General features: G+C 43.2%; 1 protein-coding gene across 2 annotated transcripts; it reads left to right on the top strand.

The window, feature by feature from the left end:
- MIA3 (MIA SH3 domain ER export factor 3) lies at positions 1-26,884 on the top strand. 2 transcript variants are annotated; one of them, XM_075749316.1, is made up of 29 exons: positions 1-626; positions 1,371-1,504; positions 7,033-7,119; positions 8,066-11,012; positions 11,623-11,898; positions 13,492-13,601; positions 14,912-15,043; positions 16,253-16,274; positions 17,962-18,050; positions 18,205-18,282; positions 18,378-18,488; positions 19,329-19,400; positions 19,601-19,705; positions 20,472-20,594; positions 20,708-20,831; positions 21,690-21,745; positions 21,827-21,917; positions 22,042-22,180; positions 22,916-23,017; positions 23,115-23,175; positions 23,299-23,334; positions 23,426-23,493; positions 23,775-23,872; positions 23,989-24,120; positions 24,324-24,392; positions 24,519-24,595; positions 24,742-24,813; positions 25,455-25,617; positions 25,984-26,884. In XM_075749316.1, exons 1-29 carry the CDS (start codon positions 476-478, stop codon positions 26,313-26,315), a joined length of 6,057 nt encoding a protein of 2,018 aa, XP_075605431.1. In that variant the 5' UTR covers positions 1-475; the 3' UTR covers positions 26,316-26,884. The 2 variants fall into 2 exon arrangements, with proteins under 2 accessions (XP_075605431.1, XP_075605432.1); XM_075749317.1 differs by lacking the exon at positions 24,742-24,813.
- Positions 26,885-27,361: the final 477 nt, after the last annotated feature.

Below are 27,361 nucleotides of genomic sequence, written 5' to 3' on the forward strand. Positions count from 1 at the left end.
AGGAGATGCGAACTTCTTGGTGGGGCAGGAGGGAGAGCAGCGAGGTGGATGTTTGGATCTGCTGCACCCCTGCCCTTTGGGGCGGGGGGGGGGGGGGGTGTTCACGGAGGTAATTACACCTTTTCTGCCTGGGTCATTCTTGTTACTTCAGCGATCCTCTGCTAGAGAAAACCGCCATTAATAAGCACAAATGAGAGGCAGGACCTTCCCTCTCACTCCTCCAGGGTGCGGAGAGCCCCTCTGCGAGTCAGGGAACCTGAAAAAGAGCCGGACTCTTGCCCAGAGTAGGCGATCGGGGGGTCCCGTCTCCACGAGGGCGGGATCGGGATGAGGGAGGGTCCGGGCGCTGCCCTCCTCCCTCCGTGGCGGCGGGGCCGGGCCGAGCCGGGCCGGGCCTGTCCCTCCCCCGCCACATCGCCCTCCCGCCGGCGCTGCTGACGTGTCTGCTCCCTCCCCGCCGCCGGCGCCCGCCAACATGGCCGCAGCCCCACCGTCGGACCCCCGGCTGCTCCTCGCCTTGCTGCTGATCCTGCCCCCGCCGCCCTCCTTCCCCTGCGCCGCCGCCGGGCCCGACCTGGGCCGCCGCTTCGCCGAGCGCAAACGCTGCGCCGACCCCGAGTGCAGCAGTGAGTGGGGGCGGTGGGGACGCGTCGCGCCCCGGGAGGGGGAGGCTGAGGGCGGCGGGGGACCCCGGCCCGGGGGTGCCCGGCGGGGAGCGGGCGGTCCCTGCCGGTCCCCATTGCCCGGCGAGACCGAGAGGCCGCCCCGCGCCCCCGGGAGAAGATGCAAACGTCGCATGCCTGACGGGGGCATTTCCCAAAGTCCCCAAGGACCTGGCACGGAAACCGGGGAGAATCGGGAGAATGGCAGCGCGGCGCCGACCCGCGTCGTTCCTCGCCTTTTCATCAAGTTTTCCGATCGCCACAGCTCCTGGGGTTGTTCGCTTGGGTGTTTTTTTTAGTTTGTTGGGGTTTTTTTGTTTTGTTTTTTTTTCCCCTGCAAACCCCCCTTCTCTTCTGATAAACTCGCTCTCTGGGCGGTGTTGATGCGTTGAAAAATTTCAGGGCTGATTCGCTAGGACACAGATGTCATCTTTCAGCCCATCTAATTTAATACTGATAGCTTTATAGCGCACTTCTGAAATGTAATCCTCAAGTTTGTCTTGATCAGCGAGCTTACGTATTTTTTTTATCTATAACCTCTTATTTTACTTATACTTTCAGTTAAATTATGTCTTGACCCAGTCTGGAAAATAGGAGACTGGTGCGTGTGGGCAAGTCTTTTTTTCAGTCAGTCAGCAAAGACCCCTTTCATGAAAGTGTCTTTTTTTTTTTTTAATTAATACTCTGCTTTTTGTTTTATTCGGACAGTGTTAATGTGCCGAGGGAAGGCAATGCAGGATTTCAAAGGTCCAGACTGTCGCTTTGTAAATTTTAAGAAGGGAGAAGCGGTATATGTATATTACAAACTAATAGGAAAATCAACCGAGCTCTGGGCTGGAAGTGTAAGTACTGTAAAGCATTTTTCTGTTTGCTTTTCTTGGTGCTTTTTGTCAGTAATATTTTTCTTTTTTCTTCCTTTTGCCTCTTAGGAGAACACTTAGGGTTTTGAACATAGCTAAATAACATAATGAATGCCATTTTGTCTTGAGACCAGTGTGAACTGGGATGCGGTTTGATCAAACATAAGGCATTAAGTGCTGTGAAAAATGGGCAACGCTAATGCGTGCTAAAAACTGTTAGAAAATTGCCTTTGTGTTGAAACCTCCCATTGCAATGCTCCAAGTGGTGGCCCACGAGTCTCCCTTCCCATCTAGGGAGGCTTAAGCCTGTGCTTGTGTTCACCCCTGACGTGGTCTCATCCTGCACCCTGTGTAATCCTGCCAAAAATTGTTCTCTGTACATGTTTTAATCGTGTTTCTCGTCTTAATATTTGGCTGCCATCTCCCCTTTTTATATAAGCTGTATGCAGAGTTGCAGGGGAAAAATAGTAGTAAAACAAAAAAGAATTAAGGTAAATTCAATATTTAAAAGGTCTGTCTCTCAGCTTTAGTAACACACTGTAGCAGTTTGCAGGGTAGTGGCCTTGTCTGAGTCGTTGTTTTCTTTTGGCAATCAAGACAGGCTTAATGGGAAGGGAGAGTCCCCATACTTGCAGGTATTTAACTCCTCTGGGCTTTCACGATAAACACCTTATTTGCCTGACAGAAGCAGCACTGAGAGACCCTGGAGGAGAAGCAATTTTTGTGGATTTCTCTTGAAAATGCTGGCACTGTGGAAGTTGCTTAAACCTAATTCCAGTTGTCCCCTAAATACTTTTTTGTGTCTGAATCATTTCTTTCAACCTCTTTTTTTTTACTCTGGTCTTCTACAAGGGGGAGACAGTTGCCTGTGACGGTGGTCTAGGCTGCTTGAAGCCACACCTGGGTGTTGACTGCGGGACTAGTGGTTTAGTGAAAAGCAGGATGTATCACTTTCTCTAACCTGTTCAGGCTGGGTGTGGACAGCCAAGCTCTCAGCAGGAGCTGAATCCAATTAGAATGATACAGAAGAGAGCAGAAAACTGCAGCACGTGGTTAAAGAAGAGTTTATAATTGTATCATGCTGGTAATTCCCTTCTGACATGTACTGTACCATAAATAATCTGGTTAATTAGCCGGCACAGGTTTCCAGGGCTGCCAGTTCTTCAGAGGCGGAGTAGCAACATGGGGCCAGTTTTGCATCTTCTAACAAGGTGTAATGCAGGCTGCAAGATCAGACAGCAGGTTTAAGGTAATTGCTGAGTTAATATTCAGTTTAACGATTCACTGATAGGAAGCTCATGATACAGTTAGGTGTGTCTCCAAGTTAAAAGGATGTTTGCTTTGAGTTTAACAAGTAAAAGCTGAAGTGGGCAGATGTAAAAATTTCAAAGCTCCATTTTATTTGTTGTCATTTTCTAATTGTGTTATGCTATTTTCTATGTTCCTTTTAGGGCAGTGATAGTAGGCTAATTCCTTTCATTTGGTGGCTATAGTCATTTCTCCCCCCCCCCCCCCCCCCGATTTGATTGAGTGTTTCTGCATTAATCGTAATACTGCAACAACCAGTTTGCCAATGCTGCAACGGGGTCAGAGGTGCCTACCGTTGCATGTTGAGCAGGGCGCTGGTGTGTCTGACCCTGTCCCTGACTTGCAGATAGCGCTGGGGTCTCTCTCACGTAACGTGACTTCCGATGCCAGATTCTGCTGGGCAGCTTGACTTATGCAGATCAGCCGTGCTTGCTGTGTGCAGTTTTGGAGCTAAGGGGAGGCTGTCGCTTGCTAATTAAAAACAGGCTACCTAGTGAAGTCTGCGATCAAACAAGTTCCAGTGGAAGGCATGTTACCTTCTGCCGCAGCCTTTTTGGGATCTCATGGCGTGACTTTGCTCGTGTGTGTCATTTGATCTCATGCATCTACCCTACTGCCTGTTTCCATTCCCAAAAGTTTTGGGGGAAAGTATTTATTAGGGTATAATGGAAATGATGAAATCAAGGGATAACTGGTATTCTGATATTTAGATGGGCACAGAGGTCAGGGGGATGTGTGTATGAGAAGCTTCAACTACTTATTTCAAACATGTTGTAAATACAGGCTCTAATCCTGAAATTGATTTTGAGGAGCCATGAGGAATACAATAGTATTTTTGACCTGCAGGGAGATGATCTCATAAGAAAGGAGCTTTTCACCAAGGCTGAAAAATCTATAGCAGTTGGGTCCGGGCTTTATTTGCCTTTGGTTTTCTAATTTACTCTGCCCTTTTCAAGCCATTGTTGATTTTTTTTCTTCTTTTTTTTTTTTTTTTTTCCCCTGTGCCAGCAAACATGCTGTACTTTAACAAAATAGATCCTTTAGTTTATGATCCCAGTCTTGTTTACTTTATTGCTTGCAGAACTCGTATTGAGCTCAGTGAGTATTTTGCATGTGAAAAAACTCTGGAACCCAGCTATAATATGTATTCGATACATTATATGGCATGGAGTTTTTAGCAGAGCTGTCTAAACCTCATTAATAAAGCAAAGCCAAATGCTTGGATAGTATTCTATGACCATTATTTAACAGTGATTTTATGTTACGAATTTCACAAATACCTCAGTTCCAGGAAAATACTTGATTTTTTCCTAAAGCTGAAAGGTGGAGCGCATCTGGTACTCTCATTGTCCAATGCACCCTGTCCTGCTGTGAAATGAATCTCTTCAGCATCTACCTCGCATAGTTTACATCATCAAGTTGTGTTATGTAGACTTTCCTCCTATGCATTTCTCCAGCATTTTGCCCTCATCTTTAGCAGGATCCAGAACTCCAAAACTACTTCAGATAATTTAAGTAAAAGCTGCTGCTTTTTAACAAAACATTTCAGCAAAGACATGTGAAATTCTTGCTGTGGAAGATTGTTATTGTATCTTGCAGCAAAGGGCTGAAATTTATTCCTTTGATTCAAGGTTGAGAAAACTATTTCTGGCCTCATATTACAAGAAATGAACTTGGCTGCAGATCATGGGGTTTTTGGGTGGTCGGGTTTTGGGTTTTTTTTTCATTTCTTTTCAAATCTTCTACATAGAATAGTAGAAAGGCAGACAGAAAGGGTAAGACAGGAAGGCAGAGTATGTCTGGAGGACCCAGAGGATCAGGAAATTTGTTCCTGTTTCTGTGTTTTCTTAACGACACCAGCATTCAGAATGGGCAGACTAAACCAGCGCCCTTCTTTGACCGATGTTGTGCGGTTTTAGGTACCTGTGATGCCTGTGCTTTAGGGATGTGGCCTTTAAGATTCAAAACATTTGAACATTTTGTTTCTCACCTGTTTTCTGTCACTGAGGTAGGTGGTGTGAGAAGCTGGTTTCTCGGTCGGCGGCGGTCAGTGGATCTGCTGCAGCTGGCTGCCACGCTTGGGCACAGATGCTATACGCACAGTTATGTGTTTCGTCCACCCACAGCATTTTAGCTAGGAAGTGAGTGGAAATGAAGGATGCGCTTTTTTTCTCCGTTACTTACTTGGCATTCATAATGCCTTTCCTCTATGGTGTCTGCAGAGATTGAAGAATGTTTCCTTTATTTGCACAATGGGACATTTTTTCCCCCTTACAAGAGAGGACCTGTAGGGAGAGGAGCAGATGAAATTTTGGGCATGCAGATCCCATATGGCTCGTAAACCATATAAGTGGTAAACTGGGTCACTGCAGAGGACTTGTATGGTCAGCAGCTTGGATTACACTAAATGAGTTTCAAATTGTGATGCCTAATTTTAATGGTAGTCACAGAGGTTAGTCTGTAAGGAGGCTACATTGAAGCTTTGGCTTTTGTTTTCAGAAAGATCATTTAAACCTAGAATAGAAGTTCATAGAAACAGACCAGTTTAGAATACAACTGTAGTATACTGCACAAGGACAAGCTTTTGATTTGTCTAGTTCAATTTCCCATTCCCAGTAATAAACCTGCATACATTGTCTCTTTTCCATAAAAGAGTATTTCTATATGTTTACAAAAGGTGAGAAAATAAATAAATGGATTTATTTGTTTATATATGTATAACTAACTTAGAATCATAGAATGGTTAGGGTTGGAAGGGACCTCAAAGATCATCTAGTTCCAACCCCCTGCTGTGGGCAGGGTCACCCTCCACTAGACCAGGTTGCCCAAAGCCCCATCCAACCTGGCTTTGAACACTTCCAGGGAGGGGGCATCCACAACCTCTCTGGGCAACCTGTTCCAGTGCCTCACCACTCTAACGGTAGAGAATTTCTTTCTAACATCTAATGTAAATCGACCCTCCTTCAGCTTAAACCCATAATAACTTCAGAGATCTCAACTATGAAAGGTAAGATTTGAATGAGAAATAGTTAAAAAAAGGAAACCCTATAATGTATCAGTGCTTACTTTGCTTGCATGATAACAAAAAAAACCCAAGCAACTCTGTTAGTACATCTTACTCACTGGATACAATTTTCTTTTTTTTATGCCATTGTAAATCCAGAAAACTTCAGGTCAGGTGACCTTGTTTCAATGTAATGATATGTATAATATATATATCCCTAATTATTTTGACATAACTAGCTTCCTTTTTAATTTGATCTTTAACTGTGTGCTCTTCCCAGATAAACTTTTCAAGAAAATTGGCAATTGTCATCTTCTTCCCATAACAAAACATTGATGAAATGACCAACAGTTTTTTCTTCTCCCGGATATTTTGGTTGTCTAGGAAATCTGTACCTTTCTAGGTGTGTCCATCAGGCTCTAATTACCTGTTTATCTAATCTACGCAGTGATAACATGCTATTAATATTGGCTTCTTGACAGCATTTGTCAGAACTCTCAAGTGAGAGCATTACTGTGTAGATCTTATCCAGTGAGTGATAAGACAGATTCTTGTCCTCCACTGTTTGCCTTGGCTTAGCGTGTTGACTTGCTTGAAAATAGCCATCTGCAGCCGATTTTTTGCTTGTATTAATCACTGACAAGCAACAATGCATTTGCAAAGGGGGTTTTAAAATAGATTATTACCTCAGGTACAATTTTACATTTTCCTAAAGTCTACTTTAAGAATTAATTTTTTTCTTAAGCTACAAAGTGAGCATATTTCAGGCTATAATATTGTGCGTGGTTGTAAATCTTATTAGTCAAAGATCCTCTTCTGCTTACTACTTGAGAAAATATTGGAGGCATGTGTGGTGCCAGTGAGAGCGCACGATAGCAGTTAAAGCACGTGAGCCAGAATGCCTGGGCTTCACTCCCAACTCTCCTAATAATTTGTTACACGTCAGGCTTTAAAACATGAACAGTAAAACTCACCAACTTCACAGGGGTGTTGTGAAATGTCAGTATAAAACCTCAGTGAAAACTCTTGCATAAATAAGGTATCGCTAACCTTTTTCTTTCATTCACTATGTTAAACTTCATTTAGAAATACTTGTTTGACAGGTTTGTTACTAGTGTCTTTAATTAGGATTTTAATATAGTCGCATCATTTTGAAAGCTTCTTTACTGCTTTTTGATTGTGTGTGTTTTTCTGGCAGGTTGGAAGCGATTTTGGATATTTTCCAAAGGATTTACTTGAAATAAATCATAATTATTCCAATGAGGAGCTAGAATTACCAACAGATGTAAGTCTTGTTATTTTTAAATTGGGCTTCTTACTGTTTCTTACCTTGGCATTCAATGAAATCTCTGAGGAGAGAATAAAAATTTCAGTGATCCTTAGTTACCTTTAGTTAGCAGGCAGATATGTATGTGGATGGGTGCATAAACATCAGCCCAAAATGTGGGCATTGAGTTTTTCTTCAATGTTCTGGGTTTTTTCTAACAAAATCTGTTTGGATTCAGCTCTAGAAATGCTGCTAGCTGGCTCTCACATAGGCTGTTTGGTATGTATTCAGGTTTGTTTCTGTTCTCACACTTTCGAAGTTTAAAGTGCTATCAGAAACAAACAAAACTTGATACACTTAGCCCTTTGATTCTAGAGTTGGTCCTTCAAGCCTTACATACATAAATGACTTTCATGCACGAATAGCTAGTAACTCCAGAGTTGTGTGAGTAAGGCCTGTTTGTGGACGCAGCTTCGCACCCTTACGCAGTTGTGTTTGGTGGCTTACGCTCTGTTTATTTTTCAGAAATTGTGTGACAGGCAGCTCCTGCTTTGAGGGCTTCCACATTTGAGGAGAGACCAGCTAAAAGAGATGTGACAAACAAGCTTAGCGATGTTTTTCTTCTCCTCACTGGTATTCAGCAATACACTTGTTCTTAATTCAGGATTTATGTGATGAGTAAAGTATAATACTGTCAACTCCATTGCTGACTTTGTTTGTTCCTCACTAGGAGGTCTTAGATGGGGCTAAGCCATAAGCTTTTTATTTAGGTTTTTAAGAGTCCTTGGGCAAAACTTCCACTGATTTCAGAGAGTTCTGGTTAAGGACTCAAGGGAGTAATTCTGCACGATTAATATAATTTACTTTGCTGCTGCATCTCTCTCTAACCAACCAAATGGATCTGGTCTCATCACTGTAATAAAGAAAATAATATTTGTGAATATGTACTATTTTTTTGTTTCAGGAAACAGACTTTGTTTGCTTTGATGGTGGAAGGGATGATTTTGATAATTATAATGTGGATGAGCTTTTGAAGTCATTGCAAGAGATGACAGCAAATGAAGGGGAAACTGCATCAAGTGACCAAGGGACAAAACCAGCCAAAGGAATTGAAAGGGATGAAGAGATTGAACAGGTTGATAGAGGAAAGCCGCTTGATGATTTGGAGACAGATGAGCTAAGCGCAGAAGATGACAAGGAAGCCCTCGCCATGACAAAGGAAGTAGACAGTTCTCTTACAGAAGGAACTGAAAATACTGGGGGAGACTCCAGTGTCCATAGTCACGAAGAAAACTCTCAGGGAGATCAAATTGCACATGAGCACTTGAAAGGAATGCTACATGGGAAACTAAAAGGGCTAGAAAGTGAAAATACCAAAAACACTAGTATTCCTCAGGGTGAAACCAGTCAACTTGACAAAGAGAATGAAGAAGTCAATGCCTATACGCTTTTAAACAGAGAGCTCTCTGTGAACTTGAAAACAAAATTTGGCTCAACTGCCGACGCTGTTGTATCAGATGATGAAGTGACTCGCCTTGTTACATCACTCGAAGATGATTTTAATGAAGATTTGAGCATTAATGCTCATGATGCAGAGGAGGAGCCAGACTTTGGAGATCAGTCTGAAGATATCCCTTTGCTGTCTTTTATGGCAGAGGAAGAAAACAAATCCTCAGCGCATTCAGATGATGATGAAAACGATGACATTGAGTCACAAAATCGTGAACCTGATGAAGATGCGAAGGGTGCTACAGAGCTAAATAACCAAAGAGACGATGAGGAAGAATCCTATTCAGATGCATTAATTTTTAAGGATGCCTTCAGTAAAAGCAAGAAGTTGGGTGACAGTTTAGGTGTGGACAGGTCCGAATCTAAACGAACAAAAGAGAAACAGGATGAGGTGATGCTAATTAGCAAAAGAGAAGCACCAGCAACAACTCAACCTGAGGATCTCTCCGAAGAACTCCTTAGAAAGGAACCTGTAGGTACAGGTGATCTGGATTCAAAAGAAAAAACAAACAAAACTGAACAGTTTGAAGAGCAGCACACAGTTGATGGAACTGGGTCACATAGTGAAGAGCTGAAGAGTACAGCTGTGCCTGATCCCCATGTTTTGCCTAGTCCAGGAGATGATCTGCAGTCCAAATCATTTGTTGAAAGCAAGCAAGATGCTTTAAAACCCCCTGTTGGTGATACCGACAAAAGTCCAGAAAGAGTGTCATTTGCTCAAGTAGAGAAAGATGAGAAAAACTTTGAGGATGACGCCTTGGATGAGGACTTGGAAAGTGATTTAAAGCACAAAATGTTATGGGAGAAAACAAAGGAGAAAGAAAGAGCTGAGAACAAGCCTTCTGTTAATGTTCCAGCCAAACCAGTGGAAGGGGTAAAAAATGCATCTCAAAGTGACTTAGGAGATACTGACCTCTTGAAAGAGAAACTGGAGCATGGAATGCCCACTGTGGAGAAAGAACTTCTAAGGCATGGAGAAGATTTGAAACAAACAGGGGAGACTGATCATGAAAATCAGAAAACCACCTCTCTTCTTAACAAAGAACCTGAAATAAAAAGGAGAAACATGAAAGAAACCCCTGCAGGGGAGGGAGACCACAGCCATAGAGGAGCTGTGGAGCAACCTAGCTCATGGAAAAATGAGACTGAGTATTCAGAGGCAGATGTGAAAGAAGAGCTTTCAAGAAACCTTGGCAAGAGGACAGTATTTGAAGAAAGCATTGAGAAAAGTTCCCCTGAAGAAAAATCAAAAAGCACTCCACAGAATACTAATACAGAGAATCTTACTCAGCAAGGAACTGCTCGTACTAAGGATGCAGATTCAGACAAAAATCTTGGCACAAATTTTGCTAAAGAAAGAACACTGAGATCAGAATTGCCATCTGAAGAGCCAGATGCTGAAGATGACCCTGACCTGAAACAACCAGAGGAAGAACTACTGGAAGATGAGAATGCTGCAAGTGCAAAGCTGTCGCAAGCAAGGGCTGCAAATGTACAGGGGGATACGCTAAATGTTAAAAGTACAAACCCTGAATTAGAAGTACTAAGCAAAGCTGTTTCGGGAACTGCAAATCCTACTTACGAAACGGCACAGGAAACAAATTCCTTTTCTAAGGAGACTCAAAAACCTATCAGCGTGCAAGATGCAAGCGGGACTGGGAACAAAGAGGTTGACGTACCAGTGAGCAAAGATGCTAAATTGGGTGAGACGGAACACGTCATGGAAGATGATGATGAGTCTTCCGAAGCTGAGGAACCGTCAGCTGTGGAAGAAGATAATTTCCACTCTCCTGATGCAGAAGACAACAATGACTTTAACCAAAGGAAAGGTCATCTCCCAGAGGGCGTTTCACAGAAAGACTCAAAAGAGGTGCAAAAGTTAGAGCATACAAGAAATGACCACCAGCAATCTGCACATTTCCCCAGCCCTGCTGACACCTCAGCAGCCACAGATGACACTGTAACAGACTTCAGTGAGTCTGTGAAGCGGCTCACAATAATGAGAGATTTTCTTGATGAAAAGCGTGTAATACGTCTACAAAAGTACCTTGGGCATCAACACGTGGTTAGGATAGAAGCCATGTTTCACGACATGAAGGTAGAGATGGAGCTTGCTCGGAAAGCAAGCCATAATAATGAAGATACAGAAAAAGCTTTGGACCAGATACTTGAGTTTTCAGAATCGAGCATTATGGGTGTTGTAGGAAAAGTTCTGGATTCCAGAGTGGCAGAAAATAAAGAGGAAGTGGTGAAAGAAATGGATTTGTATGATGATGAGAGCGCACTGATGGATGATATTCAAGAATTAATATATTCTTTAAGGAGTAAATACTCGTCTGCTAGTGAGAGTGTCCCACTTGCATCTCTTCCAAAACAGGAAGATGATCAGCTGCATATTCAAGGTAGGATGTAAAACCAGTTAATAAACAGATGAAAATGAAATAAAACCCTAGCCCAGAGAACACTGTGTAACCTAGAGAAACTTTAAGAATAGGGCCTTTAAGAAGAGAGTCTGTGGAATCCCCTTGGATTTTGCTTTGGTTTAATGCATATTTTTGGCATTGCAATGGGCATCCCAGGGACAAATCCTGAGAGAAAACGTTGAGCTCAGCACGTCTGTTCTTATGGGCCAGGTTCTGTATAAGTGGGATCCGTGCGTGAATACGACTAGAAGGAGTCTTTCAGGTCATGTCTATACCTTTCCCCCCTCAAGAAATAGGGATTCACATGTACTAATGTGCTGAATTTTCCTGGAGGATTTAGAGCAGTTTCTTTTCTGAACTAGCTAGCACCTAATTATGAGAGATACAGTGATTAATGCAAAGTTCACACAGTAAATCCATGCATCTAAAATCTCAGGTGTCCCTATCATCATATTTTTGCCCGCATTCATAAAAGTGTTTGAAAAGTGTCAAGATACCTTTGCCAAATGCCGTATTTCAGCGGGGGCAGCTGCTGGTAAGAAATACACATTAGTTCAGTGCTTAATTCATGTCTCCCTGTCTGTCATAGATGGTGCAGAAGCGGCCGAATATGACGGATTTTCCATCCGAAACCCAAATGCCATTGATAGCAATCAGAAATTTCAGCAGCTTGAAGATAAGAGGCCAGAACCACCTATTGAGGAGGAGAGAGCTGTTAATGTTCCACCTGAGCATGAAGAGGCCAACCTCTTAGATAATAGAGAAGCTGAAGAAGGGTATGATAGCGAAAGAGGATCGCTGCTGGAAGATATTTCCTTTGGGTCAGCTGTTGCGGGACAGAGTGCCATGGAAGATATTGCTGCAGGTAACCTTTTGGAATTGGTTTATCTTGTTCTTTTGCTTTTAAAGAGGAGCATGGTTGAATGGGTTTTAGTGGAAAACCTTGGTATCTACCTAATAATTTAATTGTATGTTGCTGTAGTCCTGGTGGTTTTCACTAATCCATGACAGTCCCTCTAGTGGCAGTTTTGTCTCGCTGCCACTCGCCTCAGCAGAGGGGTTTTTCTGCTGCCTTTTTGCACTTCAGAAGTGAGAGAATTTCTCCTGTGTCAGTCAGAGCTCTTTGCTCGAGCTGGTGAACTATGTCTCAGGATGGTAGTGGATAAAAAGCAGAAATCACTGGAAACATACCATCAGCCCAGGTTTAGTTTTCCTTGCAGGAGGACTGACAGTCTAACTGTCAGGCTATAGAATCATGCGCTCGCTCTTTTTAACCTGTGACTTTGGGCTATAGTACTTTCTAGGAAAGGTGGAGTGTAGGTTCCTTCAAGCAGTTCAATAATTTCTGGCCAAAGTGTTTGTTGGAGTAAGAGACTCTGCTCCACTGAGGCCTTCTCTCCTGTGTGCTGACCTGTGCTGACTCATCATTATGACAAGGAGGGATCCCATTACCGTCATCTTCCCAGCTCTGTTTTGGCATGAAACGATCTTTGACTCCATTCTCTGTGCTAAGCTCAGCTTTGCTGTTCTGCATTCACCTCTGATTACGCTTAATAAATTTGTCTTCACTGAGCATTTAGACAGAATTCAGGCACGTCTTGCTTAGCTTTTGTATGCTACTGAGGTACTGTACCGTCCCCACAGCCAAGCACTTTTGAGCAGCTTCTAAGTATGGAAGGAAATTCTAGATTGAATGTAAAGATGCCTAATGAATTTTAGGTGGCTGCTGATTACTTATGTGGTTAAGCAGTTGGATGTTCAATTGTATTTTGGGCCATCTTCCATTCCTTCATGGTAACTTCAGGTTAACGGTGGTTAAATGCTGTTTGCCAGGAATTTCTATGAAGACTGCTAAAGGTGCTGGGAAGAAGTAGGGCAGATGCTTGTGGAACCTGCTGGTCACAGAAGCTGTTCCACAATGTAACAACTGGCTGGGCGGGTGGCTATTTTCGTCTGCTAACCTGAATTCATGGCAACAGTAGCAGTGAGAGGAAGAGGCAGGCTTCAGATCAGGGTGGAAGTAAAGATGGTTTAAAGCTTATGCTAACAGTGCTGTAAACTTAGAAGATGTAGCGTTATTGATTCAGAATCAAAGAGTGTGTTCTTTGTTTCTTTGTTGTTGTTGACTCACTGTTGAAGGAGTTGTTGTCTGAGACAGACCTGGCAAAGTGACTTGGTATCCATGTCCCTCTCTGCGGTACCTTTTCCAAAGCCGCCTGTGGAATATCCCTATCATTTCTAAGGGCTTTTGCCTCTTTATTCAGTGCTCTGGAGAACAGGGGACCGTAATTTGAAGTCTCGCCTAAAAGGCCGCAGAAAACGGGGGGGGGGGGGGGGGGGGGGGGGGGGGGGGGCAGAAGCGGGATCCCCATTGCACCACTCCCCTGTCAGCAGGCCCTGCTGGCCACAGCTGACGCGGGCGCGGCCGCTCCGTGAGGTAACAGCTCTCTCCCTCCAGACCCCGACGAGGACGCCGGGCGGCCGGCAGACGGCGGGGCGGAGGCAGGCGCCGCCTCACGGGGAGTCCTGGGCGAAGCGGCGCCCGCGGCCCGCGAGCTCCTGCGGCGGGTGAGTGGCGGAGATGGCGACTGCGCATGCGGGCGGCGGCGCATGCCGATGACGCGCGCGGGGCGGTGGAAAGGGGGGGCGGAGGACCGAGCGGGGGGAGGGGGGGGGGTGTCACTCCGGGCTGACGTGTGCCTAGAAGTTGGCTCGCGCCGCCATGGACCCCGCGGGCCGCGCCGCGCGCCTCGTGGAGCCCCCGGCACGGCGGCTGCTGCAGGTGCGGGAGGGGAGGGGGGGGCACGGGTGCGTGCAGGGGGTTGTCGCCTTCGCCGGGCGGGGCCGATCCCCCCGCGTCGGAGGCCGTTGGGAGCCGTTAACGGCCGGCGGTGACAAGCGGCAGGGAGGCTCCGCCGGCCCAAACCGGGGGACTCGGCGCCCCAAGTGACACCCCCCCAGCCCCCGAGGGAGACGGGTCGAGGCGGGTGTTGCTTCCGCGTCCCTGGGGGGGGGGCTGTGTGTGACCCCAGCCGTACACCCGCCGCGCTCCCTTCGCGAAGGGGCTGTTGTTCCTCGCCCCCGCCCCGCGATGTGGGGCGATCCCGCGGGAGCGGAGGCGTCTGCTGGCGTCAACACGGGCAGGGATCGCTGCCCGGCCCCTCGCCCTGGGGGCAGAGGGTGCCTGCGGGGACACCCGCTCCTCCCCGGCTTGGGCTCCGCGGTGGGAACCGTGCGCCCTCATTTTAATCTCACGCTTCTGTCAGTTGCGGCCAGGGAGAAGGCAGCGGTTTCGGTGTAGTTCGTACAGTTTCTTTTCCGAGCGCCATGTCTGTATCGGCCCTGTAAACTGTACCAGGTATTGGCACCTTTTGAGGCAGTTGGTGCTCTCTGGCCTTCAGAGGCGTATGACGAGACATGTGACATATGACTCTGTGACCAGGGTGACAGCTGGGAAAAGATCTGAGCCGTTTTTTGCAGGAGTGTTATGAATGTCCAGATGTAAAGCTGGGATGTTTTTTTCTGTATTTTGGTATCCTTATAGCTTTACTTGGAAATGGATCAAATAACTACTAGTGCTGTGTAATGCAAAATGTATCAGCTTCTCTTGGTGTAGCTGTTCTTTGCCAGCAGACTGCTACTGTCAGGTGTCTTCCAGATACTACTCAGACTCTACTCGGTTTTGAGTTGAAACGCAACTATCAAGCTTGCTTTGTGGTTTTCTTAATTTTCAGTTTTGAGTTTACAAAAAAACTGCAGGAAAGCTCTAGATGGTTCTCTGTTGTTATGAGAGGAATAAAAATATTTGGCAGACTACTTATCTTGCCTGAGTATTTAATAAAAACATATTCATAGCTGTCAATGTTGTTGGTTTTCAGTTGGTTGCTACCCTGCCTGAGGAAATTCGTCCTGGGCCTGATTTCCATGGACTTCCATGGGAGCCTGTTATTATCACTGCCTTAGTGGGAATTGCCACGCTTGCTATAATTTTCTGGAGAACCTGCCTTTCAGTGAGTATGCTTCGTGCTTGCAAGCCTGCAGATATTTCACTTACTGCGTGTTCTTTTGTGTGGTTAAATTGTTTCAGTGTTACTGGGGTCAAAGCAATATGTAGTCTTTTGCGTTTTTGCTTTTTAGAGCATTAATGTGAACTAAAGTAAGTTGTCATTTTCTTCATGCTAACAAGTGTTTCCTTTGAAGATTTTTTAGTAAGGGGCAGTTTTGAAAGCAAAATAAGGGAGTATGATGTAAATCAAGAAGGCTGAGGAAAGAGTCAGCATATCTTTGAAATGAGAAGCCTTCCATGTGCTTGAGCCCGTTGCTGACTAGCTCCAAAACAAGCAGTTAATCCTTCCTCCGTCATATTGTCCAGCTGCTTGTAGGTGCTGCATTTAGAAACCTAAACACTTGATCTTATTTTTCACTGGAGATCCCCTTCCCCACTCTGCATTTGTTTTCCTCTTTCTTACATGGATAGTTTTTTGTGCAAGAAAAATACTGTCCAGAGCTCTCAAGTATACCAGTGCATCTCCTTGGGAATTGATAGATGAAAAACAAACAGGACAGTTTATTTTACAGCTGTCTGGTTCAGTGATGATATGCTCTGGAAGTCTGTGGAATGCTCTATGGTTGCTTGACAAAAATAAATTAAACCTAAATATTATCTGTAACAATGTTGGTAGTTTTTTCCTTGCTTAGTTTTGATACTGAATATACTAGGTCAGTTTCAAATGCAAAATAGTGTTAATGTAACAGTACAAGAAGAAAGCTTCTGAAATTCTTCTTAACGGTGTTAATTTCAAAATGAGCAACTGCCATGTGAACATATGTTGCTTTAAAAAGATCAGAACTGGGATGCAAGTGGGGTTTTTTTTTGCGTTTGCAAATTCATAACTGTTGTTTGATGCAAAATGGCTTCATTTTCCATGTTGCAAATTGGCTGTGGGCAGTTACTGTTATCCTTTTAGTGACTGCTGAGTAAACAGACGTTTATTAAAGCTCTGGGACAGGGCATTAACCTAGAAGCTTTTATTAGAAAACAGCTTAAGGTTGTTTGTAGTGTTATTCAATGCTCTTGTTGGCATTGATAGTGTGGTAGATGTGTTTTTCCATATGCTTCGTTACTCCATGTATAAGTGGTAACATTTTTCTATAGGGAAAATTAATAAAATTCTTCATTTATCACTTTTTATGGCTTATTTATTTATTTTCTTCTGTAGGTAAAGAGTAGAATATATCAAGGTAAGTTTCTCAGCTTTTTCATGTACTTGATGCTTGGATACGTACAAGTTTTGAAGATTGTTTCGGAGACCCAATGATTCACTTCCTTTCAAGTAGAATGCTAACTCTAAGGTTATGGTGTAAACTAGGCTGGTAGATGATACTTACTTGAATCTGAGAATTTTAATTTTGCTTTTGATAATGCTTTGATTAGGTGAAACAATGCAGCTTGCACCTGCAAATTAAAGGGCCAGGAAAAGCTCCACCTTGCTCAACATAAATGTGATCCGTTGCCCCACTACCATCATAAACCAGAGCCTGTTTTGGTTTTCTGACTTGCAGTGGATCTGCTTTGGCTTGTTGCTTCTCAGCAAAAGCAGTAGCTAGTTTCTCTTACCTTTTTGGACTGAGGGGAGCATGAAACTGACTGCTCTGCAGGTGCAAAAAGACCTTCTCAATGTAGACCCAAATATCTTCTTCCTCTCCCCCCCAAAAAATATTCTCCTGTATGATACTGTATAGAAACTACTGAAGCTAAGAACAAATAGATATTCTTCAAGCATGTTAAAAGTCATGTTGTTGTCAAAATCTTTATCTGAAATATAGTAATATTAACAGTGACAAAAATGCTTTGAAAGATAGGTTATGTTTGGAGGCCCAAAGATAAAACCTATTATCCGCTCTTCACAACAGTAGTAAAATTGAGAGACCAAGCTGATGCAGGGATTTCTGCCCCCCTTAAACTGCTGAGAACTATCTTCTACCTCAGCAGTCACTCGTTGGCTCTCCTCTTCCCAGAGCAGGAAGGGCAGGGGATCCTCTGGCCCAGAAGCCCTCGTGTGGGAGGGAAGGAGGAGTAGCAGCTGCCATTGCACCCCGTGGGATGCAGTTGGAAAAGCCAGTGCTTCCTGTTTGTGCTACAGGATTTGCTGTGAGGCAAACAGGGCTTGGGGTGTTCAAATACGGGGGGTGGTTTAGGACTTGAAAAAGAACGACAATTGGATGTTCTTTAAATTAATTTGCAATAAAATAATTTAAGTATGTTAGTAACTTTCATTGAATCCTAAGGGTTGATTGGAGACTTGTTTAGTTAGGTTAGAAACAAATGCGTGCCTAAAGAACTGTTGCTTGGTCACAGCCCTTTTGAGGTTTGTTAGAAAGCGGTGCAGTACCTTGAGTCGTACTGATGCTGTCTGCTAGCTGACAGTCTCTTCTCTGTTCCCAGTAGGCCTTTCAGGGCTTTCATCCTATTATCTTTGCTGATCAAACATTCAGTTTCAATGTAGCAGAAAGAGGTGGTTGTTAGGGAAGGTGTTGCAACTCCCCGAGCGTCACGGTAGCGGTCTGAGGCTGCTCAGACATCCTCGCTACCAATTCTTCCCTTGAACGTACCTCATCTGCGTGTAGCCAGAACCTTATTCTGCTCCGCTGTGTGTTCTGTGAGCAGCTTCTGTGAAGTGGATGCAAGAGCTGTGCACTTTGGTGTTCAGTGATTTATTGTCTTGTTTTCAGTCAACTTTAAATGAAAGCTGGAGATGCTTAGACTCCTGCAGAAAGGGCTGATGGCCAGGGAATTTGACACTATCCTGATTTGTACTTTAGTCCTTACTTGAAAATGTTCCCTGAAGTGGTAGTAATGATAGGTCTGATGATTACTTTTTCCCAGGATATGAAGTATAGTTACTGTAAGCTCTCTTTTTCTTCCTAGTGACTGAAAAGCAACTTGCTGAAAAGATTAAAAACCTTCTGCAAGAAAAAACAGAAATCTTAGAAAAGATGTCAGAATATGATCAAAAGGTATTGTTCTAGGTTCTTGTCCTTTGCTTCCTAATTTTCTGTTAATGGTTTAATGATGCAGTCAATGCAACAACTAATACATTTTTATTTTCTACTCTTACTGAATGTTATGTTGACAATTTCCTCAGTTCTGCTTGGTTGTTTCTGTGCTTAGATAAAGGAAGCAAAGGAATCTGTGAAAGCGGCCCAAGAACAAAAAGACATTCTCTCTGATGAAACTGCAGAGCTTAAGGTAAGAAACAGTTAATTGTCTGTGTACTAAAAGCAAAAACCATCAATAAAATAACTCGCTTTAGATGGTCTTCTACTTTTGTTTGTTTGTTTTAGGACACTGTCAAAGGACTGGAAGAAGCAAACCGTCAGCTAGATGACAAAGTAAAAAATCTGCACATGATGCTTGAAACGGAGAGAAAAAAGAATGAGAAGAAACAGAACAAGGTAAGAGCAATCACACTGATGTCTTCTGTTGTCCTTAGCTTAATGTGCTGTCAAAGCTGGTCACAACCTGATGGGTAAAACAGATAGAGGTAGTGCAAACAAGATGAACCACCTCAAAAGGAGAACTGAAATGAAATTTCAGGTTCATCCCAAGCTCGAGGGGGAGAATCTGTTGATTGTAGGGTTTTTTTGGTGAGATTTTGATGGACTTGTGTAGTTATGTGCTTTTGCACACAAATGAACGTATTCAAGTTATGGGCTAGTTTAATACTTCCTAGTTGGAGCCAGAGATTCCTTAACAATGTGGGTTGAAGGTTTCAGGTTGATAAGAGACATTTTCTTGTACTTAGAGGAAGCATCTAGTTCTATAGTAAGTGTGAAGATCTCTAAGCTGGCCTTCATTCTTGTTGTCCAGAGGTATATTTGTTTTCTTTTTTCTTTTCTTTTTTTCTTCTTCCTTCTGTTTAAAGCCTGATTTTTCTGTAGTAATGATAAGCTCCAGTGAGTTCTTTGATCTTGTTTTGATCAAAGGTTGTTGCTAATGACATCAGCACTTGTTACTTTTGTTCTAGAGTGTGCAGGTGTATAGAGAACTTTCCTAGCCACAAACAGACAGGGTCACAGGGGGAAGTTGATTCAAATGTACTGTGTGTTTCTATTCCTTGCCTTGCTGATGAGGCAGCACTGTGTTGCTGCTAGTCTAATGGCAGATTTAAGTGGAAATTAATTGGCGTTTTGACTTCCCTTTTATGCTTCCACATTGCACAGGTGAAATAATGACTCAGGCTAAGGCATATACCAGGCTAATACAAAGTCACCACTCATCTTTTTCTTATATAGATCTCTGAAACCCAGAAGTCCTTGGAGAAACTTCAGGAGGCTGTCAGTGTGCATTCTGTAGAGCTTTCAGAGGTAAAGCATTATCTACGCTCTCTCAACAGTCAAAAGTTTTTCTACCAGGAAAATTCATATCTAGGATGTAATAGAAAATGCTAGCTTGGCAGATTCCAGGTTGTTTGCGTATATTTACCTTTTTCTTTTCCGTTACCAGGTAAGACATAGCTCTTGCTCCATTACAATTTGACTTTGTCTTTTTGTTCCTTTATGTGTAGGTGCAGATAGCCCTTAATGAAGCTAAGCTAAGTGAAGAAAAGGTGAAATCTGAGCTTCATCATGTGCAGGAAGAGAATGCTAGGCTGAAAAAGAGCAAGGAGCAAGTAAGTTGTGCCCAGGCCATGCAACTTTGTTTCTCTTTTGAACAAAATATCCTAGTTTTCTTGAGTATAACTTCAGTGTGTCTCCATTTTCTTAATGTGTCAGAATTCCACATTTCATATTATCACGATAAAATTTAAACCCCCTGCGCCTGTCTGCACAGGCTTTTTGTGCAGGTGAGCCACGTGTCTTCAGTGTGAAGGCTTTGCCAGTTCCAGTGATTCAGTTTTTGTCAGCAACTTCACAGAAAGTCTGTGCTGATGTGGTGGTCACTGCATGATCGGGATCAGGACTGAAGGAACTCATGGTAAAGAATTGCCAAAAGGCAATTCTGAAGCTAAGTGGGGAGCATCTTTAGCCCCAAAATGTCGTGACAGTTCTTTTACGGATAATTGTAAATATCTGTCTGTCTTCTTTCTCCATATATGAAGTAGATGGCCGTTTAAGGAATGTCATTTGATTTACCTCTGGACTGCTATTAATTCCTCATATTTTGAAGTGTGTGAGCAGTTTAGTTCTGATGTTGGGATATTAGCTGAGAAAATGTCAAATTTGTAAAATCACCAAATAATATAAATTGCAGAAAGATTCCCAGCATCCAGTTCTACCTATGGACTAGTGATGAGTGTGATAACCGTGAAGTTTACCCTTTATCTGTGATCTGTGGTGATCAGTTATTACCAGAGCTGGTAGTAAAATAGACTTTAATTACATATACCTGTACTAAAAATAAAACAAGTAATCATCTTGCCTTGGTGCTTCATACAGCTGCTAAAAGAAGCTGAAGGTTGGAGTGAGAGGCATACTGAGCTCAGTGAGCAGATCGTACTGTATCAGAAGTCTCAGAAGGACATAGAAGAAGCACTTGCCTACAAGGAAAATGAAATTGAAGTAGGTTCTTTATAACAAGCCTGCTTTTAATATTACACATCATAAAATACTTTGGAATAATTTACAAAACGCAGAGCAATTCTCCTTCAGTGACCCTTTGATTTCATTACTAGGTTTTAACTAACTGCATTATGCAGCTGAAGCAGCTTGACATGGATTCAGCGTCTGAGGCCAAAAAGGATGGCGAAGGGTGTGAGTGGAGCACAGGAGACGACCTGGCCAATGGAGAGCTGCCAGGTGCAGTAATCCTACCTGCTGGCTGATAAGCCCAGTGGCTAAAGCAGATGTGGTGATATGTTCGTGTGGGGGCATAGGCAGAACGAGGAGAATTCACCCATGTAGCTGCCTGTTGGTTAAGAGACTGCTGGCTTTAATCCTCAGACAACACAAAATACCTCCTAACTGAATGGAGAGACCGTTAAAAAGGCCTATAATTGCTTTTAGATTACTGTTGAGGTGTATCGTCAGTGTAATGACACAGTTTTAAAAATTGTGTATAAAGGTTAGCAATTAAGAACATTCCAAAAGCTGAGAATCTCAGCTTTGTTGTTATGCTATGCTTATTTATAATATGATTTTTTTTAATGAGTATTGTGCTTACCTCTGGTTAGATAACTAATTTACATAATCATATCTTTTAAATCTGAAAGACTGAAACAGACACTTTCAAAACTATTCAGGAAGTTTGTAATTCCTAATGTTGCACATGTATTTGTTACATCTCTGGGTTTGAAGTTGTTTTTAATTTTCCTTTTTTTTCTAACTGTACAGTCTGTATGTGGACTGGAAATTCCCATTTTTTGATTTTCAGATAGTATGTCCATTAACAGATACTGCATTCACATTAACACTATTGTGGTGGCTAGAAGTGACAAGAAGTAATCTTCTGAATGCTGTTTGGAATAAATCTAATAGTTCTGTTGTGCTGGTCATGGAATTGATACTGTGTTTTGTTCTCCACCTCCCCCTTTTTTTTCATCCATGCAAGGAGATCTATCCCAGATTAAAATGTAGGGAGTGTTATTTTTAACAGCTGTAGAATCCAGGGAATTGGGGTTAAGAAACAGGGAAAACAAATATATTTTTCTTTTCTAGATAATGAGAGTGAGAAGATGAAGACTCAGATTAAGCAGATGATGGATGTCTCCAGGGTATGCTGCACCAGATATCTAATAAATGCAGCCACATTACTGCTATGCCTAAGATCATAAACTTTATGCTCCTCTCTTCAGGTAAAAACTATGTTATCCATAGTTGAAGAAGACAGAAATCTTCTGCAATCCAAACTGAATGATGAAGTAACAGCAAGACATGAGTTGGAAGGTAGGCTTAGCAAAATAATTGCTTAGGATGAAATGATGTTTATGGTTTAAAAAGAAACAGAGCGCTTTAAGTGGCGTAATGGTTCTCATTTCAAGTTCCTCACCTACCCCTGCTTCTCCAACAGAGCAAATAAAAAAATTAGAACATGATTCCTATTCGCTCCAGTCAACCAAGGCTCAGCTGGAAAACGAATGTAAAACCCTGCAGCAGAAAGTGGAGATTCTTGGTGAACTTTACCAGCAGAAGGAGATGGCACTCCAGAAGTAAGGCTTTCCTTACTCTCCCACAACGTACCATATTCTGTCATGTGCACTATACAAATGCTCTTTGCTCAAATTTGGCATCAAATAACTTCAGGTTGCATTTGGAGTGAAAGGTGATGACTACTGTTTCAGTATGGTTGAAGCTAGTACCCCTTTTTTACTTTTTCTGCCATTCCAGAGATTGTAAAAAGATTGTCCCCTTGCATGCACAATATTGCCCTCTACCACTAAAAAAAACCCAAGAAAATCCCTCCAGAACACTCCCCCACCTTTGGAGAGAGAAAATGGGTGGCTTGGTTTGCAAATTCTGTGGTTGCGATGTCACATTGTCCAGAAATGTCAAGGAGAAGATAGTGACCATTAATTAAGATTTGTTTCAGCTACTCGGATCTCAGTTCAACGAGTCTAATTTTTATAATGTAGAAACTTAGTATTTTAGCCTTGTGAGCAGTTTGCATTCTCAAAGGGCTAAATTAAGGCTGAGTTCATGGTGGTAGGTGAGATGAATGAATTGCTAGCAGTGAAGAACTAGTTCTGCATCTGTGTTCATTCCTCATTTATTCATTGATTTACTTACTGAAATGTCTGTAATACCATCTCAATTTTGTGGGGAAAATTTGAGATAGGGTTCAGGGATGTTTTCATCTAAATTTTTTAGGAAAGCTGAAATTGTGGTGGAGAAGCAATTGAAAGTTCTAAGGGTGTGGTTTGTTTGTTCGTTTTTCCCCTATGCAGAAAACTAACCCAGGAAGAGTATGAGCGTCAGGAGAAGGAGCAGAAATTGTCTGCTGCAGACGAAAAAGCTGTGCTGGCCATCGAGGAAGTGAAAGTTTACAAGTAACTTCAGTTTCTGAAGACTGTTATTTTCCTTTATTTCAGTTATTGAAGAAAATTCATTTAAACCTCTCTCCTTCCCCTTTTCCCCTTTGTACAGGCAAAGGATCCAAGATATGGAAGAAGAATTGCAAAAAACAGAGAGATCTTACAAAAACCAGGTAAACTTCTTGCTTCCTGGTTATTCTGTCACCTTTTACTGCATCATTCCAATCCTCTATAGTGAGTTACTGGAAATACTAATAGTTGGACAAAATAAAGTAAAACACTTCTTTTCTTCTCAGATTGCTGCTCATGAGAAAAAGGCACACGATAATTGGGTAAGAATGCTCTTCCTTTTCTGCTGCAAACAGTTTGTATTTGACTTCAGGTTGGTGCAGTTAATGCAGTTGGCAAAATTTTCCCTAACAGCTCATTGCCCGCTCTGCTGAGAGAGCTCTGGCTGAAGAAAAAAGAGAAGCGGCCAACCTGAGACAAAAGTAAGTGCAGTACAGACCGTCTTTATTGCTCTTTGAACATGCTCAGTGCTGTTTGGGAGAGAGGGGTTCAAACAGTGCGAGGTGCTCAGTTAGCCTGCTTGCTCAGACTGCGGGGCATGTTTGAGTTACTAGCTAAAATTACTATTAAACTGGTTCGGTTAAAATTACATGTCTCAGTGAAAGCTGTAACATTTTACAATGCAGTTTGCCTTGTTACATTATAACAAATATAACTCACGTGTATTATTTGAATAAAAAACCCTTTATTTTTTTAAAATTAGGTTAATAGAAGTAAACCAAAAAATTGTCATGCTTCAAAGACCATTAATTGTAAAGCCAACTCCAGGCAGACCTGATCGCCAGGTCCCACCGCGACGAGGTAAATGCTGCTGTTTCTCCCAAACCTTTGGTCTTTGAGTCAGTGTATCCTAAAAAAAATAAGGCTATAGTAAATTGTAGAAAAGTAAATCAAGTGTTTTTTCTTCTTTGGCATAGGGCCCTTAAGCAGAGATGGCTCTTTTGGCCCATCACCTGTGAGTGGAGGAAATCCATCACCCACACAGATGATAGAAGTTCCTGCTCGGCCCCTTTCTGCTCCTCGAAGGGAAGGCTCCAGAGGTGAATTTGGTAAGCAGTGTAGCTTTCCTTCTGTGATAACTGTCTCTTATGCTACAAACCCAAGAATGCGAAGGTCTGATCTTGGTTCTAGGGATAGTGTTAAGCATTGATACTTACTTTATTAATACACTGATGAGTGGGGGTTTTAAGAAAAAAAAAAAAAGTAGCTCAGGCATGTGTTGATGAGGATCTCTGGGGTTCTTGTTCTTAAGGTACAGTGGTAGATGGCCCCCCTGCTCCACGAAGGCCACCAGAGTTACCTGGAAGGATGTCTGTTCCTGGTAAGCAATGTGGCCTGCAAACAACTACAATTTATTCAGTTATTCTTTCACTTCAAAAAGGTAATTTAAACCCCGTGTTCCTTACCCCAAGTATGGTAAGACATGCATTTGTGCCACTTTTTACAGATCTTGGGCCCACTGTAGCGTCCCTGATCAGTAGTGGGCCAAGAACCTCCTCCCCTTCCACAGCAATGGATGGAGTGGTAAGCTGAACCCCCCCCAACCTTCAGGAAGTGTTTCTAGTACATGATTCACTGTACTTCCTGCTGCTGCTTTAACTGTATCATGTTCTGTCTTGTCTGTATCCTGTCACTATCCTTATTTGCTGTCCAAAAAAACCCCAAAAAAGCAACCCTCTCCCAAAGAGTCTGAAGCCCCCTGTGTAACTACTGATTCACCTTCATCTATTGAACCAGCTACAGTGAGTATTGAGAGGCTGGATATGGTGTTACTCTGCTTTGATGGAGAGGAATAACAGGCTTGGTGTGCTGAACTGCGAAATAACACAATGCTCTGCAAAACTAACCAAGGGCTTATACCTCTGTCTCAAAAGGTTTCTCTAATGATGAACAGTTGCTGTCTGGTTTTTATGGAGTTGAGGAAATGAGATCTTTCTTGTTAAGGACTGCAGGCAAACGCTTTGGAGTGACTACTACAGTAATCCTAAGAAGCTGCCTTACCTGTGGTATTTAAGCACAATTCCATATGTAATTCAAGGTGCCAGGCCAGATGTCCACCGGGGGCACCTCAGAAGGGATTGAACTTTTCTCTAAAGAGCTTTAGCTAAAGAAAACTTGTCACTCGGAAGGTACACTAAGCACTCGCTCCTGGGTAGTGCAAGCAGTGTTCTGGGTGATGGGACAGTGATGGTGCAGTAACTTTCCCTATTCTTTACTTGGTTAACGTGGTTTTGAGGTGTGTGTTTTCCTCCCCCCCCCCCTTTTTTTTTTCTCCTTCCCTGTCTCTTTCACGTTGTGGCCTTTGGGCAAGTGGTTGTGGTGTTGAGCGGTGTCAGTACTTCTGGTGAATAACACACCAAAGCATTAATCTAATCTCGCACAGGCTAATGCCAGTCCCAAAGGCCCTCCTTCTTTCCCTGGGACACCTATCATGACCTCCCCAGTGATGGGACCTCCGCCTCCACCGCCTGTTCGCTATGGACCAGCACCACCACCACCACCTCTCCGCGGGCACTTCGGGCCTCGACCTCTGCCTGTGCCCCTAGGTATGGTTGTGTTACCTAGTGCTGAAACTTTGCTTTTCCCACTGTGCATCTCAGGAGCCCACGGCAGAACTGAGATCGGCTGTCTGTTAGCATACAGCTTCCCCATGCCTTGTGGGGTCTGGCTGTCTTGCTCAGTAAGCTTGGACAGGTGGGAGTTTTCAAGCTTCCTCAATGCCAAGGTGTTCTTCCTTTTTCCTTGTTTAAAGTGGAAACCGCAGCCAAAAGTCACTACAGTTCAGGGCCAGGGAAGCCTGGATGTGACAGTGACTCACCTTAGAGCTGCTCCAAAAAATGAGGGAGTCAGGAACTTCACAGTTTAGGTTAAAGCAAGATGTCACTTAACCCTGTGTTTTCCTTTCCTTCCAGTCCGTGGTGCTCCCTTACCACCTCCAGCTGCAAGAGATTTCTTACCTGGCCCACCCTTAGGAATGAGAGATCTGCCTCCTGGCCCAGTGCCGCTGCCTCCAGATCCACGAGGCTATGGACGTGGGCACCCTCCTTTTCGCCCCCTAGGTCCTCCTGGCCCAAGAGATTACCCTCCTGGCCCGCGGCTACCCCCGCCTGGTTCAAGAGACTATACACCTTCTCCTAACAGAGACTTGCCTCCATCGGGACCCAGAGACCACCCCCCTGGCCCCCCCCCACCACCACCAGCAGCCCCAAAGGACTATACACAGCCCCCGGTGCAGAAACCCTGACTGACCGCAGCATCTGGTCAGCAGCTCAACAGAATGGACTAGCGCACTTCCTGCAGTCAGGATTTTAAGAAATGGTTCTCTATTTTGAAGCCATTTGTCTCATTTCAGTATATTTCAGCTTTTGCAGGATTAATTTTTATCCAGTTGCTACAGACATGTGCATTTATGATCACCTTAAACTCATCCATCCTCTTGGGCTGCAAGAACCTTTTTGTGATGGACTTGAACCTACTCTAAACGTGCAATAGAAAGGAAGTACCTGTGTGGCTAGTTTTAATTAAATGTAGCCTCTGTAACCAGTTGGTGAATGAACTAATTTAGTGAAAAATGTAAATCAAATCATTTCCTGTGGAAATAATTTTTAAGTAAAATGCTATCCTACCTGCCTTCTCCATCATATCATTAAGCTGTGGTTAATGTAGGCCAGGGGTTTATGTGAGGACTGTGAGGTGGTTTTTGGTTTTCTTTTTTTAAAAAAAAAGTCTGGTCAGAGATCAGAAGCACAAATGACACTGTATTCAAAGGAAAGTTATAATAAAAAAAAAAATTCCTTTTGCTAAACCCTGAAAGCTTTGTTTCAGTGCCTTTTTTTTTTTTCAGAAACAATATTAGTTCAGTAATTTAACCAGAGACTATTACAGCTGTGACCAAGATCAGGAACTGCATCAAGACTGAGTAATTGCTGCTGCACCATTAATGACTGCATTCCTCTCATGCTCAATGAGTCCAGCACGAGGGACCTGCTTTGTGTAATGAGTACAAGGGGGATAGAGCCTCCTCAGCTGAAGGGCAGTACCAAGCTGGAAACCCTCATGCCAGTGTGGGGTTAGTCTGGAAATGCAGGTGCATGCTCCAGGATTCTAGAAACTAAGAAATTTCATAATAGCTTTCTGCTTTCACAACTGGCTTGCAGCATTAAGCAAAGGCTGAGTTTTAATCTTACTCAGTATTTAAGACCAATTCCTTGACAGAGTAGGGCTGTATTTTTATAGCCTTTTTCACTTACATTAACAAAAAAAAAAATCCATAAAGCAGAGTGGGTTTAT

Source organism: Balearica regulorum, chromosome 3 (genome assembly GCF_011004875.1).
Source record: "Balearica regulorum gibbericeps isolate bBalReg1 chromosome 3, bBalReg1.pri, whole genome shotgun sequence".
Taxonomy (NCBI): Eukaryota; Metazoa; Chordata; class Aves; order Gruiformes; family Gruidae; genus Balearica; species Balearica regulorum.